The sequence below is a fragment of the Canis lupus genome, chromosome 27, assembly GCF_011100685.1.
Source record: "Canis lupus familiaris isolate Mischka breed German Shepherd chromosome 27, alternate assembly UU_Cfam_GSD_1.0, whole genome shotgun sequence".
Taxonomy (NCBI): Eukaryota; Metazoa; Chordata; class Mammalia; order Carnivora; family Canidae; genus Canis; species Canis lupus.
Genome location: NC_049248.1, coordinates 8,313,815 through 8,332,203, shown reverse-complemented (window position 1 = coordinate 8,332,203; position 18,389 = coordinate 8,313,815). Strand labels below are relative to the sequence as shown.

The 18,389-nt window shown below is 40.7% G+C and overlaps 1 protein-coding gene and 1 long non-coding RNA gene across 4 annotated transcripts in view; one reads left to right on the top strand and one right to left on the bottom strand.

Moving 5' to 3' along the window:
* Nucleotides 1–18,389, top strand: part of LOC119866429 — a 30,125-nt gene that overhangs the window by 1,963 nt on the left and 9,773 nt on the right. For both annotated transcript variants that reach the window (XR_005379811.1, XR_005379810.1), the window contains exon 2: nt 7,478–7,667. This is a non-coding gene — a long non-coding RNA (uncharacterized LOC119866429). The remainder of the gene's footprint in view (nt 1–7,477; nt 7,668–18,389) is intronic.
* Nucleotides 15,334–18,389, bottom strand: part of LOC611565 (antigen WC1.1-like) — a 32,119-nt gene continuing 29,063 nt past the window's right edge. For both annotated transcript variants that reach the window (XM_038576678.1, XM_038576679.1), the window contains exons 10-14: nt 18,149–18,286; nt 17,668–17,760; nt 17,296–17,379; nt 16,630–16,767; nt 15,334–15,614 (exon numbers count right to left, since the gene is read on the bottom strand). In XM_038576678.1, coding sequence (XP_038432606.1) covers nt 15,496–15,614; nt 16,630–16,767; nt 17,296–17,379; nt 17,668–17,760; nt 18,149–18,286 — 572 coding nt within the window. In that variant the 3' untranslated portion in view covers nt 15,334–15,495. The remainder of the gene's footprint in view (nt 15,615–16,629; nt 16,768–17,295; nt 17,380–17,667; nt 17,761–18,148; nt 18,287–18,389) is intronic.

Here is an 18,389-nt window from a genome sequence, read left to right as displayed (position 1 = left end):
TAATAGTGACTTCTTGCATAACTTTGAGAAAGTCACACCTTATCTACTTTTGGTTACTTTATTTATTTAATAGTATTTGACTATGCAATTCCTTTCAAGTACAATAATCCAGGATCTATAATTAAAGACATTCTGGATAATTGGTCTATATATCAGCTTAAAAAATTGTGGCAGCATTATCTCCATAAAACACCAAAATTTTCACAAAATCCTAATGTATTTCAGTAAAATGATATTTCTCACTTATCTCTCATCCTGAGGCTTTACAATGTTTTGTTGAACCAGATATCTTGGTTTGAGAAATACCATATGAACATATGCTTGAAACTATCAGAGTAGCTATGTACACATATAAGCAAGCTGGAGAAACAGTAATTCAGTTCCTCAGAGAATGGTCCCCAGGAAACCAGACTTGCCCTCTTGGAGGCCTGAGATTGCAATCTCCCAAGGCTCTATTCCTCCTTCAGTGTCTCTTCCAAACAGACCTCCTTACCTTGACCCCAATCCCAAGATCAGATTGGCCTGCCTTGTCTACAACATGTCCAAACCAACTTTGTCTTCATACTCTTTGGCACACAGTGGCAGCTTAGCCACAGAATTATCTGTCAGGTAAGCTTTCCAAGAACAGACAAGAAAAGATAAATTTGCACATGTGAAAACTAAATAAGGGTTCAGAACAGAACCCCAGGCTGAAATAATTTCCTTCCAGAGAGAAGACTTAGTGTTCACTGGGGATCAGAGAAAACTGCTGATAGCCTTAGAGCATGGAGAAAAGATATGGTTCTGAGGAGGGATACAGAAATGCCATGTATAGAAGTTGCACCCACAGATGCTATGAATCACCCCAGATGGTGCTTTATGGCCAGAACGTGCTGGAGAGGGTGGGGACATCCACGTGACTCCAGCTGTTTCTCCTCCTTAGTTTCATAATCATATCAATGTCCTCATATAGATAATATTTATAAGCAGGCAAGATTGATACAAAGGTTCTGAGTCAGAGGCTCACATCCTCAAACACCTTCCCATAAAGCCATCTTTGAAATCTATGGGGCTGCTCTCAGCTCATCAGAGCCATTTTCTTGTTCATGCTTTATGGGCATATCCTGATCTAGTCCTAACCTGTGTCCCTATCCCTGGTGCTGAACTCGTTACTGTCCTATATAATTCCATATTTATTTGGCCCTCCTAGTTCAAGGTCATTGAAGCTTCAAGTCCAGAGCAGTACAAGGACAATTTTCCAGAAAATGTAATAAGGACAAGAGGCACCTTCAGTATCCCACATAACAATGGGTCCCTTCTCATCCACTGCCCACAAGCTCTTCTCATACTCATCTCCTTTTTAGAGCTTACCTTGGCACTTTATTTTCTTTTTGCATTGCTGAATCATCAGGAAAATGAGAAAAAGGAAGATACAGGGCCCAAAGATGAAAATGAGGATACCCGTCACAAAGAAGATTCCAGGGCCAGGATCTGAGCCTAAATTGGAGTCTGAAAAAAACATATCCTCGGGGTGGGAAAGGACATGGGGAAATCCTGCCCATACTGTCACCTGTTGGGTTTTCAGGTTGGTGAAGTCATAGCACAGGCACAATGGGGAGATTGTGAGAGCCTAGCTGGTATGGGCTTGGCCTTTGCTCTGCTGGGAGCTCAACACCATCAAGTACTATCCTGTGAAGTTACATGAGAGAATGCTAAGGAATATTAGGAAACTTCAAATTGCCACAGACTCATAGGTTCAGAAGCACTATATCCAATGCCCTTTCCAAGGATAGAGCTCAGCCACATTAGAGCAGAGAGAGAGAAAGCTCAGAGCTCTCTTATTTAGGATAAGAATATTCCCAAAGCAAACAAGACACACATGCATGGCAAGTGGTTTGTTTTCCCAAATTTTCTATTGTAAGTAAACCCAAGGAAGGAAAAAATTTCCCAAAAAAGGGACTCCTGATCTTTTCCTGAAGGGTCAAAGTTTCCTTAGGGCACATCCAATCTTGTCTAAAATGTGTGCACCAAAGAGAATCTTAGAATATCTCTCCTTTCATGTGGAACAAAAAGAAAGGAACACTGTATCCAAGTGAATAGGAGGCAGATTTTCCCTATTGCCTGGGCAGTAAAGAAAGGGCTTACGGTTGTCTAGTTATCACCAGGACAACTATGCCCACTCCTTCACCCTGTTCCTGAGGTGCCCAAGGTTTCCCTCTTTCGAGTGTGTGGAGAAACCCATCAATTTAGGTACAGAGCCTCACCTGGTATAAGAACTCTTATAGTTCCATTGAAGCACTTTTTGAAAGAGCATTTTTACATTCCTACGAAGTTTTCTACAGCTGCCATAGCAAATTGCCACAAACTGCATAACAACAAGAATTTATTGTCTCCCAGTTCTGGAGACTAGCAGTCCAAAATCAAAGTGTCAGCAGAACCATGCTCTCTCAGGAGGTATTAAGTATTAGGTATTGCCTAATGTCTGGTGGGTTTTGTCAACATTTGGCATTCTTTGCTTGTAAATTCATCACTCCAATCTCAGCCTCCTTAGTCACATGACATTTTCCTTATGTGCCTTTGATCTTCACACAGTGTTCTTCTCTGTGCTGTATCTAAATGTCCCTTTTCTTTCTTTTTTTTTTTATGATAGTCACACAGAGAGAGAGAAAGAGGCAGAGACACAGGCAGAGGGAGAAGCAGGCTCCATGCACCGGGAGCCCGATGTGGGATTCGATCCCGGGACTCCATGATCGCGCCCTGGGCCAAAGGCAGGCGCCAAACCGCTGCGCCACCCAGGGATCTCAATGTCCCTTTTCTTATAAGGGCACCAGTTATTGGCTTACAGCCCAGCATAATTCAACATGACGTCATCTTAATTTGACTATATCTACAGAGATGCTATTCAAAATAAGGTCATACTCTGAAGTTATGAATGGGCATGAATTTGGGGGCAATACTATTCAATCCAATATATAACTCATCCCCAAAATTATCAAAACTATTTTCCTTTACAGAGTTTCAGTCTATAACCCCCTCTCACTCATCAAACAACATCACTCAAGGATTCTCTTTGCCCTTACAGTTTGTCTTACAGTGACTGCAAGCACTGGCTTGTGAGGAATACTGGCTACCCCTGTACTGCACCTCAACCCACCAGACATTTCCATTCCCCAGACCAAATACAGCCTCTCCAAATAGCCAGAGGGGTTATATGCACTCCATGATAGAAAGTAGAGAAAAGAGAAACCACATCTTCAGGAATCCACTATTCTGTATAAATACATCCTGCACAGCATCATGAGTTGTATAATAAAAGCAAATTGTTTAATCTTTTTTGGGATTCTCAATAGAATTGACACCAGTAGTCTGTGACCTGCAGTGACCCAAAACGCAGGATATCAATATTACCTTAGAGCTTATAGAAATGCACACATTAGTAAGCTCTGAGCCAACTCTTCCAAAGCTTCATACCTGATACCAAAATAAGGACCAAGAACTAACACTTTAAGTAGTCATTCTGAAACTTTTCACTATAAAGAAATAGCTGTTACAAGTTGAGTACCCCCAGAAAATAGGCTTAAGATGACGATGTGAGAAAAACAAAACAAAAACAAAACAACAAAAAAGATGACGATGTGAGGACAGGAAATTTATTGAGGAATACTCTTTTAGGAGACCAAAGGAGGCAGATTAGACAGAAGGATAAGTTGAAATATAATGTAGTCACACAGAGGCTCAGTTGATACCACAGGGAGCTGCGGTGGTCCTTTGTAGTTGTCCCAAATAGAGACAAAGGGACCCAGGCACTGAGTCATGGGATGAGGTCCCAAGGAGAGGACAGCCACCAGCACTTACAGCAGCTGGGAAATGAATGCCTTAGTCAGAAAGAATGTCACATAACAGCCTCCACCACAGCCATCTTTTGCATCTCTCCAGTTCATTCACCTTATGCATTCAGTATGAGAATAATCTTGCTGTATGTTTCTTTTTCTGGAGTAATCTGTAAGAGGAAGGTTAAGACAAGCTACAGACTCCCTCCACTGCAGTTGGGTCTTGAGTCCATAACTATAAATCAACATCTCCCACCTCTACCACATTCTAGATTTCCTTCATTCTTTATTAGCACCTCTGCTCATCTAGGTAGCTTAGCTGGTGGGGTGATCCTGACCCTCACCCTGAGGGATCTAAAACTCTGGCACCAAACTATCAAAATGAGATAAGGGAATGCCAAGAGATACTCAAATATAGGTGCCAAGTATATTCTTGTCTGCACTTATTGTGCAGCAGTTCTCCTCGTCCTGATAATTAGGATCATTTACCCCAGTAATGAGGTTACTGTTTTCTTGCTTGTTGATAATTTGTCATGAATATCCTGATGTGACTGGAAAACAGCCATAGCTTAAAGTTTAATGTGATGCTTACTGTGGCACCTGGTAGAATCATTTTTCCTTCTGGGAACCAGAGCTTCTAAATCTACAAAGCTTGGACTTGGAAGATGGAAATCCCAAATACTTCAAGGGGACCACTGAGAATGAAGGTAAGCATTGCCACTCCTATTTCCACTGATTCTTGGATCCGTGTATCCTTACCTGTTGGCTATATCATGGGGGACCATAAAATGGTAACTGATTTTGAGAATATATATTCTACTGTGGATGGTGGGCCCCATCCTTGCAGGGTATCATCTCCAAGCTGGATTTTAGCTACATCTTCAATAAACATTTCCATCACTCTTGTCAGTGGATAGATGATAGAGTCCTTGGATCCTACAGTCACATAACCCCTGCCAAATCTCCTTTGCCATAAAATGGAACTCTTGGTCTGAAGCAGTGTGGTTCAAGATCCCATATCAATAAGTTAAACACTTTACAGGACTCCAAATAGTGGTACTGGTTGAAATCCTGCAGGATTTCCTGATACCTCAAATAGAAAAGAACATTACTAGAAAAGAGAACTAAGGTCAATATCCCTGATGAATATAGATGCAAAATTCTCAGCAAAATACTAGCAAAGCAAATTCAGCAGCACATTAAAAGGATCATTCATCATGAACAAGTGAGATTTGTCTTTGGGATGTAAGGATGGTCAATAACCTCGAATCAGTAAATATGAAGCATCATATTAATAGAATGAAAGAAAAGAACCATAGAATCATATGATCATTTTCAATAGATACAGAAAAAGCATTTGACAAAATTTAACACCTATGCATTCATAATAAAAATTTTTAATAAATCAGGGATCCCTGGGTGGCGCAGCGGTTTGGCGCCTGCCTTTGGCCCAGGGCGCGATCCTGGAGACCCGGGATCGAATCCCGCGTCGGGCTCCCGGTGCATGGAGCCTGCTTCTCCCTCTGCCTGTATCTCTGCCTCTCTCTCTCTCTCTCTCTCTCTGTGACTATCATAAATAATAAATAAAAATTAAAAAAAATTTTAATAAATCAGATATGGAATATAACTCAACCTTAAAAAATCCATATATGACAAGCCCACAACTAACATCATACTCAATAGTGAAGAGCTAAAAGCTTTTTCTCTAAGATCAGGAACAAGACATGGGTGCCCACTCTCACCACTCCTACAACATACTATTGGAAGTCCTAGCCAGAGCAATCAAGCAAGAAAAAAGAAATATTATCCAAATCTGAAAGGAAAAAATAAAATTATCTTTATTTTCAGATGACATGATTTTTATGTAGAAAATCCTAAAGACTCAACCAAAAAATGATTACATCTCATCAATGAGTTCAGTAAAGCTGTAATATTCAAAATTAACATACAAAAATTAGTAATTTCTATACACTAACAGTGAATTTCCTGAAAAATAAATAAAGAAATGGATTCTATTTATAATAGCATCAAAAACAATAAAATACTTAGGAATAAATTTAACCAAGAAATTGAAGGATATCTACTCTGAAAACTATGGGACATTGACAAAAGAAAAAAACACAAACAGTTGAAAAGATCTCCTGTGTTCATTGGATTGGAAGAAGTAATATTGTTAAAATGTTCATACTACTCAAAGTCATCTTTAGATTAAACACAATCCCTATCAAAATCCCAATGGCATTTTCACAGAAATAGAAAAAAACAATTCTGAGATTCATATGAAATCACAAAAGACCCCAATTAGACAAAGCAATTACGAGAAAGAACAAAGACATATCACACTTTCTGATTTCAAACTATATTACAATGCTATAGTAATTTAAGCAATACAGTACTATTATAAAAACACACAGAAAAATGGAACAGAATATAGTGCTCAGAAATATATTTCTACATATATCATCAACTAATATTTGACAAGGGAGCCAAGAACACTCAATGGGGAAGAAGTTATCTCTTCTACAAATGGTGTTGGGAATACTGGTTAACGACATGCAGAAAAGTGAATTTGAACTTCTGTCTTACATCAATGAGAAATTAACTCAAAATGAAATAAAAACTTTGACACAAGAATGATAGAGTGAAACTCCTAGAAGAAAAAAAAAATGGGAAATAAGTTCCTTGACATTGGTCTTGGCAAACAATGATGTTTTTAAAATATTACATCAAAAGAGCAAGCAACAAAAGCAAAAAACAATAAATGAAACTACATGGGAAAAGGGCATTATGCTAACTGAGATAAGTCAGAGAGAAATACAAATACTGTGTGATATCACTTGTTTGTGGAGTCAAAAAAAAATCAAATTCTTATAAGCAGAGAGTACAGTGGTGCATACTAGAGGATGTGGGTTGGGAGAATTAGGAAGATGTGGTTTAAGGGAACAAACTTGCAACCAGTGGTAAATTCTGGAGAACTCATGTACAGCATAGTGGTCATAGATAACAATACTGTGTTATGAACTTCGAAGTTGCTAAGAGACTAATCTTAATTGTTTCCACCACAAAAAAGAAAGTATAATTATGTGATATGATAGAAATGTTACCTAATGTTATGGTAGTAATCCTATTGCATTATATAAACATACCAAATCAATACACCTAAGTGTACACAATATTATATGTCAATGATATCTCAAAAAGTAACTTTTTAAAAAAGTGAATACATGACAAGTACTTGTTTTGTTGACAGCAAGGATATGATAAGCAAGTTGTGTAAAACTGACTTCATTTCCAAGGACTGTAATGATAGCCATCTTATTTACTTACTCAGAGACCTGGAAAGAGTGTGAAAGTAGACTAGCTGATTTATATGAAAATGAACAGAAGAAAGGGAGGAGAGTCACAGAGACAGAAATGTTGAAAAGAGGACCTAAGCATAGGAGGGCATGTATCTTCTAACCACTAAAGACTAGATTGTCAGGAACAGATTGCCACTGTGTAAAATAGGGATTCATTTTGTAACTGATTTGTAATATGTAGGCCACATGTCCTGGGGAAGTACAGTTTATTCCTTGGTGACATGTATGCTGGCCATGATAGTCTTGGGGCAAAAAGTTCTCGATAATATGATAGAGAAGAAAGACCTACTTCATTCTTGTTGACCTCAGGAGCCCTGGATCTTTACAAGGCTTTTACTTACCATCCAGAAATCAGAGGAAGCCAATGCTAAGACCCAATAATCATGTCTCCTTGTTGTCCATCTCAACTTTTTGTTTACCACCTAAACAACCATGACTGGATTCTGCTTTCTCCAAAGAATTGCTTTTCTCCTCCTCAGGGTCCTGGTGAGTGCTCAAGGTAAGCATAGCCTCACTTCTTCAATTCAGCAGAGATATTGGATTAGCTCAAAGTCTCTGGGGAGATGATCCCTGGGACTGTAAAGACAATGCCTTTTTATCAAGGATTTGATTTTAACCAAATGTGGTCTTTAGTGACAATGAATGTTGATTTTCCTCTTGTGGAAAAGGACTCTGTTTTTCAAGTTCAGCAGTGAGATGTTGCAGACATATAAAGTTTGTTTTCTGAGTTAGCCCCAGTCACCTAAAAGCTCAGATCATTTCCAAGGCTTCTCATAGTGGGTTATGGCTGAGAGACTACACAGCCTGGATCTCTGATCAGTCTGTCCTTCCTATACTCTTTGTTACTCTTTAGACTATGGGCATGTACATGAGAGAGGGGGCAGGGAGAGGAGTAGAGTAATCAAGTGAAGGGGAGTCTGAAGAATGTGTGAAGGCCAAATGTGTAAGATTATGTCTGCCTGGTAAAAGTCAATTTTTTTAGATAACTCTCTAAGACAAATTGCTAGATTTGGTGATGGAGGTGGTAGTGGTGAGGATGATATGTGTGTATATGTATATGATAGAGCAGATATGGAAACCTTTCTGCCTATAAAGACAGTTCTCCCAATATGAACTATAGTGACACTATAAGCCTGACTTTGACTTTCTTTTTCTTCCCCACAAATCTATAGCTCAGATGTTTTTCTGCTTTACTGTGGTCTTTCTCCAGCATTGGGTTCTTGGCAGAACTTTGTCTTCTTGCCTATAATGTTCTCCCTTCTTACTTCTTGGACTGATCATCCTCCAACCTCATTGTGCACTAGAGAAAAATGATACCAAATGCAGGTGCTCTTAGATGGATTGATATTAGCCTTGAAAGCAGAAGAGGGATCTAGCCTTACAGACATCAGGATGTGCCTCTTTTGGTCAATATTCCTCTGCTCATGAGGGGTATTCAAGTTTGTTTTGTGACATCCTAATGGATCTGCCATTTAGGAAGAACTCTGTGCTTAGGAATGTCCTTTGGTAAATTTTCTCCCTTGTAGTTTCCTCAGGTCCCAATTGAAATCATGTCTCTGTTGGGCCCCTGACTCAGGGGAATGCAAACTATCAGGGCTTGAGCTCCTGAAATGAGAACAGTCTAATCACGTGGCTAGAAAGCCAGCTTTTCCAGGTATGGGCCTTGGTCCCTGGCTGCTTTAGCAATGTTCCTCATCTCTCTGTCCCTTCCCTCAACCACATTTCCTCCTGTTTCAAACCCCTGCAACCACAAGTCCCTGTCTCTCTTGTTGGGGAAATTCTATGCCTCCAAACAAGAGCAAGAGGTTCTGCTCCCCAGGTCCTTGTTCAATTTCTTGGAACTTTCAGTTCCTTGAGTTTGGAGTGCTAATGATGGTTATCCTTTTTTAGGCTTTTTTTTTTTTAATTTTTATTTATTTATGATAGTCACACATACATTGAGAGAGAGAGAGAGAGGCAGAGACACAGGCAGAGGGAGAAGCAGGCTCCACGCACCGGGAGCCCGACGTGGGATTCGATCCCGGGTCTCCAGGATCACGCCCTGGGCCAAAGGCAGGCGCCAAACCGCTGCACCACCCAGGGATCCCCTTTTTTAGGCTTTGCAGGCTCTTTGGTGTTGAAGTAGACTCAAAATAAAATATAAAATTGATGCCCTCATTTCAGGTTGGCCTCTCCAGTTCTGAGAACAATGAATAGATTTCTCATTAGGCTAAAAAGAAATCACATTTCATCAAGTGTATTTTTTCTTGGAATTTTTTAGAATCATATTTTTGAAGAGTATGTTCACATATTAAAGCATCTGTTCACATGAGTTTGCCTCATCTATTTGTGAAATTTCAACCTTGCTATCATGCTGTCAAAGAGCATCAAATATTTCCCAAGCCTGGCACATGTTACAGAGTTTGTACAATACAAGTCAGAATCTTCCAACTCCCTTTAGATTCTTTCTGAACACTAAATCTCAGTCTCTACACACACATGTGCATACACACACACACACACACACACACACTCATACTTGGATCATAAAGTTCCTATATGCCATTTTATATATACTTTCAAAATTAACAATAGATTTTACATTTCTTTCTGTCCTATTAAAACATCTTCTATGTCATTTGTATGGTTGCCAGTATTTCACTGTACTACTGAATCATAACTTATTTATCTAATCCCATTTGTTGCATATTTATGTTTTCAATTACAATGTTGTGATAATATTTTTATGAATACCTACACTGACCCAATAGAAAAGTCATTATTATTTTCTCAAGGTAACATTCTAAAGGCCTCTGATATATATTGCCTAATAGCCCATCAGAATAGTTTTCAGGAGCTTTAATTTTCAATAACATTAACTGAGAACATACTTTTCTTCATTACATTGCCATAGTGCATTATATCGTGTATTTTTTACCCATATTTACCCTCTACACACAAATATTATCTTCTTTCTTATCTCATATCCCTAAAATGTCTGTCATACCATTTATATTTTTCTCTAGAATGTTTTTCATTTTCTTACTTACTTATAGGAATTCTTTATAAACTAACATCATTTACTATTTGTCTTACATATCTTACCCAATTTTTGGATATTAATGTTTTAGGGTTATGCATGCGTTGAGGGGATAGGTTACATAATCAAACCTATAAAGCTTTACCTTTAGGATTTCTGCCTATTTATGCATTTATTTGTTTGTTTATTTTTGAGAGAGAGAGAATGAGCAGAGAGGGGCAGAAGAAGAGGGAGAGAGAGAAACTTAACCAGGCTCCACACCCAGTACAGAGCCTGATGCAGGGCTTGATCTCACTACCCTGAGATCATGATCTGAGCTGCAATCAAGAGTTGGTCAGTTAACTGACTGAGCAACCCAGGCGCCCCTAGGATTTCGGCCTATAATGCAATGCTTCAAATGACATTCTTCATCCCACAATTACTTTTAATCAAGTTTTATTTTCCATAAATAATTGTATAGTTTCATTAGAGAACATTCAAAACCTTACTGTGTCTGAATTTATTTTACTGTGTGTAATGATGTTGTATAAATTGCACTAAATAGGAATTATATTTTAGATATGTGACCTATGAACTTACGAACTAATTATTTCTTTTTTAAAAATATTTTTATTTATTTATGCTTGAGAGACAGAAAAAGAGTCAGAGGGAGAAGCAGGATCCCTGTGGGGACCCTGATGTGAGACTCAATCCCAGGACCCTAGGATCATCACCTGAGCTGAAGGCATACACTCAACCACTGAGCCACCCAGGTGCCCTGAACTAATTATTGCTTAATGTGCAATATTTATTACCACAAACCATTATGATTCATTTATATTTCCTTCCATCCACGTTATGCTGAGTGAAGTAAGTCAATTGGAGAAGGACAAACATTATATGTTCTCATTCATTTGGGGAATATAAATAATAGTGAAAGGGAATAGAAGGGAAGGGAGAAGTAATGTGTGGGAAATATAAGAAAGGGAGACAGAACATAAAGACTCCTAACTCTGGGAAACGAACTAGGGGTGGTGGAAGGGGAGGAGAGCAGGGGTGGGGGTGAATGGGTGATGGGCACTGAGGGGGGCACTTGATGGGATGAGCACTGGGTGTTATTCTGTATGTTGGTAAATTGAACACCAATAAAAAATAAATTTATTATAAAAAATTTATATTTCCTTTGTTATTTTACTGATTAACAAGAATTTAAAGGAATTGTTTTATCGTATTTTATTCACTCACTCATTCAATAACTATCAAGCCCCTATACCTAGTATTTATAAAAAGTTTCTCAATGCACACTTGTTGAATGAATGCATACAATATACCAGGTACTGTTCTAATAGCAGAAACACATTGGTGAATAAGACATGCAAGGTCTTTGCTCTCGTGGAGATTGTGTGTGTGTGTGTGTATGTGTGTGTGCATGTACACATCTGTATTTTGTTTATTGTGGAATGTGGAAAGTGATAAACAAGTAAATAGATAAAATAATGCAGATGGTGATAAAGGCTATGATTTAGCAAGCGAGCGTCTCAATAACTCAGTCCATTAGATTAATTACGAAGCCTGTTATTTACACTTGTCATTTGGACTGAGCCAAGCACTTTAGATCATCTTACTTGGGGCAAGACCACCCCCAGCTGTCCCTGATCTAGCCCTTCCCCATTGTCTGCTTCTGCAGGAGTGAGACCCAAGAGCTGTCCGACCGCTGGCCCCTGCACAGGTACATCAGCTCCTCCTGCCTCCCCTGTTGGCTCCCAAGGGCTCCTTCTTTCCCACTGGGGACAGTAACAGAAGGTGCTGCTGCCTTTTCAGGCAAGGAGAAGCTCCGACTGAGGGGAGGAGACATGGTGTGCTCACGGCGAGTGGGGGTTTTGCACGAAGGCTCCTGGGGCACAGTGTGTGATGACTCCTGGAGCCTGGCAGAGGCCGAGGTGGTGTGTCAGCAGCTGGGCTGTGGCTCTGCCCTGGATGCCCTGCAGAAGGCGGCGTTTGGGCCAGGAACTGGGAACATCTGGCTGGATGAGGTGAAATGCAGGGACAGAAGGAACAGGGTATTGGACCAGGATCCAAGGACATATGAGTTTATATCCAGAAGCACTTCCTGGACTAACTGTATTGTGCTCTAGCTTCAGGAGAGGCTATTGCCTGATCTTCTGGGATATGAGGGAGAACAATATGCCACTGATGTAGGTGCAACCCCATGGCTTTTTCAGGCTAACTCAACACAGTGATCCCATTCTTCTTCTTTCCAGATGAGGGGACAACAGTTCCCCCCCATTCATGCAAGTAAGTGGTTCTTCTACTCTGAGCCATATGAAGAAAGAGACACCCATATTTCCAGGGACCTGCACTATGGAATCTACATATTTATGGAAAAATTAACCATGCCAGTATAAGAAAGTCCTAAAGATCAGGTATTCGTAGTCCTATTAAGTTGTGGCAGCTATTATGTTTCAAAGATTTACCAGCTTTCATTTTATAAAAATCCCTTAGAACCAGATTTATAAGACAGTTGACACAGCTCAAGGCAGGACCTAGGTCGATCACATCTTGAGATTCAAGTAGATCCATTGTATCTGAATGATGATTTCATGGTCTTGAGGACTCGGGAGATGGCTAGATTATGGGGGATTCTCCTGGGTTAATGACCTTCTCTAAAAGCTCATGCCCCTCTTTTCTCCTCAGGCACCAGTTCAGGCTCAGCTCCTATACCTGGTATCTTCTCCCCACCTGGGATACTCTCTGTATCATCCTGAGGGATCTTCTTTCCTTGGTCCTTATCATCCCAGTGACTCAGCTACACAGGTGGAAAGCAGAGCACCAAAGTGTACCTTAGGGATGCTAAAGGATCTGGAAAATAGTGGGAAGACTATTAAGCCAGTTGTGATATCAAGAAAAGTGCACAAGTACTAGTCTCAGTCCTCATATAGCAAAACTCTACTTTCTCTACAATAGACTTTAAGAATTGAAAGATTTGAATCCTTGGCCCTGGGCTGAATATAAAATCTCTCAAAAATTATAGGACTTCCTATGTGAACATGTTGGTGGAAACTGAAAAATTGGTGGAAACTGAAAACTTGTAGTAGCCAGCTTTCTATTTTGGCTTTGTTGACACCATTTATCAGAAGTAAAATATAATAATCTTGGTGGTTATACTTTATTCCATCATTGACTTCATTATTTCCCTATGGCAAATGGCCATGTATATTGCACTGAGAGAAATCTTGAGCATCTTCTAATCCCCCTCCCCTGTGAAAAATTATGATGACTGCAAAGTGATTGTAGATTGGAACCCCTGACAACATCCAGAGTCATCAATGAAGTACTAAGAGGTTGGGCTCAGCTTATAACCAGGTCATTACTCTCAGTTCTAATACTTTGTGATGGGGGGTTTGGAGACATAATATTTCCTTGGCTATTGCTACAGAATAGCTCTCTCCATCTTGAGGAATCACATTTGCATTGTAGATAGTTACCAGATCAATGCAATCTTGGAGCAATATGTTTTCAGAGAAGAAACCCACTGGACTCAAATTCTTCCTCTTATAGTTCAATCACATCAAATCCCTCTATCCACATTTATAAAACCCACATAGCTGATTGTTCCTGGTTTGTCTGTCTACAACTCCTTCTAGATCTCCTCTGCCTCAGTCTCTTCTTTGCCTTCTTGTCCCACTTGGATGCAAGTCTGTAGATAAGTGGCAAATCGTCCTTTATCAACTTGCAGTAAACAAATATGAGTTGATATAATTCACCTAGAAGGCTTTATAACTGGGCGGACAGGAAATGACAACGTCCTGAAGAAATAGGAAGTAGTGATGGAGAGGAAAGACTGAATTTAAAAGGAGTTGAGGGCAGCCTGGATGGCTCAGCAGTTTAGCACCGCCTTCAGCCCAGGGCGTGATCCTGGAGACCCTGGATCGAGACCCACATCAGGTTCCCTGCATGGAACCTGTTTTTCCCTCTGCCTGTGTCTCTGCTTCTCTCTCTGACTCTCTCATGAATAAATAAATAAAATATTTAAAAAAATAAAATAAAAGGAGTTGATAACCAACTAGACATGAGAGAAGAGTGAGAAGGAATCTGTATGAGCTTGAGTAACAAATGGAAAAAGTAACCTACAGAATAAGAGCTTAAATAGGAACGTATAGTTACGGAGAATTGGATTTTTAAAATTTTACTTATTTATTTATTTATGAGAGAGAGAGAGAGAGCAAGTGCATGAGCAGGGGGGAGGGCCAGAGGAGGAGGAGAGAGTCTTAAGCAGGCTCCACACTCAGTTCAGCACAGAGCCCAATCTAGGGCTGGATCTCACAACCATGAGATCATGACCTGAGCTGAAACCAAGAGTCAGATGCTTAACTGAGTGAGCCATCCAGGTGCCCCAACTTGGATTTTTAATTGAGCCACAAAAATTTGGGCAAGATATGGAAAACTGTATCCCTTCTCTCGCACTAGCCAACCTCCCACCTTCAACTTTGAAATTCCTACCTAAGTATGGTGCCTAGGAATTGTTTAAAAACAGATGATATGGGCAGCCCCGGTGGCTCAGTGGTTTAGTGCTGCTTTCAGTCCAGGGCGGGATCCTGGAGACCCAGGATGGAGTCCCACATCGGGCTCCCTGCATGGAGCCTGCTTCTCCCTCTGCCTCTCTCTCTATGTCTCTCATAAATAAATAAAAATTAAAAAAAAAAAAAACAGGTGATATGACATCTCAAGGAAGAGCATACATGAATGTTCAGGTCTGGGTTTTTTCCCATGAGTTCATCGTAGTAAGAATGAAAGTATGAGTATGGACTAAATTTAGAGTCCCTTGCCTAAAAAAGAGACCTGGAACATTTGTGAACTCAGGTAAAGTAATGCCTAGAGTAGTCTGTAGGGGAGCTGAGAAAACAGGTCAGTTCGTTCACCTTGTATTTCCTTTGAGGGAAAATGTGAATGGAGATAAAACCTGCTAAATAATCAACAAAGCAAAAAGTACTTTATTCAGAATATTTAATTTTAATTAATTTCCATATAATTCAATTATAAGTCACTATTGAAATATAGGCAATTAAATATCTGAGACCTTATCTCATTTTTTTAAGAGTTTTATTTTTTTTTTAATTTATTTATGATAGTCACAGAGAGAGAGAGAGAGGCAGAGACACAGGCAGAGGGAGAAGCAGGCTCCATGCACCGGGAGCCCGACGTGGGATTCGATCCCGGGTCTCCAGGATCGCGCCCTGGGCCAAAGGCAGGCGCTAAACCGCTGCGCCACCCAGGGATCCCCTCTTATCTCATTTTTAATGCAATATCAGGGGGAAAATATAGTGAGTGTTTAAGGTACATTTAATTCAGTATCATCATACTCAGGGTCCCCTTCCCCCTGGAGCAGCCAGGGACTATCTTCTCCTTTCTCAGGTCCAGCTACTCCTCTAGAGAGCTGTAGAGAAGAGCCTGAAACAGTAAAGACAAGTTTGATTAGAACTGTGACAAAGGGAGAGGACAGTGCCCCACAGTGGAAGCAAGTCAAGTAAGTGGTGATGACAAAGTTTCAGGTAGGCTCAGACAATTTGATATTAGTTACAACACAGATATATCAAGGTTATTGCATCAGGTTCCAGTTCTGTGGGTCTCTGGGAAACACTGTTGTCACAGGAGATCTAGGTCAACACAGATGTTCTATGAAGGCACGTTTCTCAGCAAAGAGATGGCCCAAGGATGATAAGAATCATAAGAAAGGCCATGAAAATTTCTCCTTTTACAATTGACAGGTCTGAATTCAGTAGAAGGAGGACACAGGAGACCTGGAAAAAACCTCAGGTCCCTCCCTGACCATCTATCTCTGCTCTTGATGGCCTTGACTTGTGTTACCAAATGCCCACAATCACAGGATCCTTCCGTAGTTGCCACCTTCCCAGAGTCACATGCCCTAGATGGAGAAATACTCTTCTCTGGAGAATTAATATCTTCATTAGACCACTGAAACATTTGGAGCAGATTGGCCCTTTAATGCCCATAATTCAGACTCTATAATCTACCACCATGGCTTTAATTTTCAAGACTACCATATATCATAGACTTTGTGCATATTAGTGCTAATATATGATTATAATGCATCTTAAATTATCAAAATGCCTCATAAATTCCAATATTGCAATATTTCTTAAGTCTCTAAATGCCTTTCACATATGAGAGCACAAACATGTTATCAGAACAGTTGTTCTATTTTTGGACATGATTAATTTATAAGTCTTAATGCAAGCACATCAAAGATGAAGTCATGGAGATGCAGATATCAAGAATATAGAAAGATTCTTCCCTCCCAAGAAATGTGAGAGCACTAAAGAGAGGAAAATGGTCAAAGGATATAGATCTTCTGAATTTTGACTCTATAGGAAGGATCAGCAGTGCGGGGCTGAAGTTCACCCCTTCCAGGACAGAGACAAAAGATTACAAGAGATCCACTCACCTGCCTGAAAGGCCCTCATCCCATTTTCCTCCTCTGGGGGCACTTCCCCCTTCCTCATCCAAGAGGCAGGGGCAGCCTCAGGCACTGGTAGGTCTTCAGCATTATCATAACCCTCACTGGGGGCATCAGTCCTCTGAGCTGGGGGTTTTAAGGACAGACAAGGGGTTCAGATGAAACCACAGTAAATGGGTTGACCTAGGTAATATCTACAATCCCTTCTGCCACAGAGATTCTGATGGCTGCTGAACAGAGGCACTATTCACCCTGTGTTTTAACAAGTCTTTTCCAAGGTATATATTTCATTTTGATGTGTCCATAAACCAGAAAAATAATCTGAACATCCCAATATTTCCTCGTTTAAACTACATATTTCAGAGACACTCTTACACCAATGTGCATTACTAAAATATTTGGTCAGTTACACTTTCCAAATGTTATTTTTTCAAAACAGCGTGAATTTGTTGGGACTGAATGAGGGTGGTTCTGGACACAGAACCATGTGTGTGAGCCCAGCCTCACCATGAAGTACATCAGAGCAATCAGAGAAGGAGAAGAAAAGAGACTTCTAATCCTAGTCAAAGGGAGACTGTCCCTCTTGAATCTCATCTCTAGGAAGGAAAGTCACGTGCTCCCAATACCCAGCCGAGGTAGATTCACCCCTACTACCTGGAGCAGACTGAAAGTCACTATTTTCCTCACGATCTCCAGGGTAATATGGCAGTTTAGGCACGGGTTCATCTGACAGGGCCCCTAGTATGGAGAAAAACATCACAAAACAAAAAGAACACACCTTCTCACACCCATGGGACCTGTGGTAAGGCTAAGAAGAAATGCTGGAGCACATGTGGCTCCTGTTGTATAAAGAGAAGGCTCAGAGCTCACAGGGGCTCAGCAGGAACCCATCCTGCAGTCTTTGGAGGAGCTGCTCCTGTGAGCCTGGAATAGATAATGGGTCTACAGATTCTGAGAAGCCTTGGCTCACAGACAGCAGGGAGCTAACACCAAGGGGGCCCAGGAGGACAAGGCAGGGATACACACCAGTGTTGTCCAGCAGATCTTCCTTCGTTGTCACAACATGATCGATCTCCTCATACTCAGCCTCATTAAGAACATCTCTGAAACTGGGGAAGGCTGAGCAAACCACCAGCTAGTGAGAAATTGCCCCCTGAGTTCATCCCTGAAACAATAAGCTAATCATTCTCCCCAGTGCTTGCACATGGAAAAAGCCTCGGGGCTTCCAGGACTCCTCATAGCCAAGCACCATGTCTACATCTTCTCCCTCTCCCCTGTCTAACCCTGTATCCATAGCTCGGCCTGTATTCATTCTTGTCTCACATAGAAGCCATGACTTATGAGTGCTCACACTCCAACCTTAAAAGCTTCTACAGATTCAGCCCTTAGAGTTTAACAAGGGGCAGATGAAGTTTTTCAAACATATTTCCATCCCCCCTCCTTGTACCTGGCCAGATCTCCTGCCTCCACACACTCTCCATGTTACCCTGTACCCTCTGTAGCCTACCTCTTTGCTTTGCTCTCCATCTGCACATCTGAGTCACCAGGATGACGAGGACCAGGAAGAGAAGGGCCCCCAGGATAAAGCAGAACATCTCAGACAGGGAGAAGATGTCATGGACAAGACTTGGGCCTTGTCTGATCCCTAAGGAGAATAAAACCAATAGGATTTGGAGAAGGGCATGGGCCCAGGGAAACTCCCTCCAGAGCACCTGGGACAAGGAAGTCCCAGCCTCGGACCTAACAGA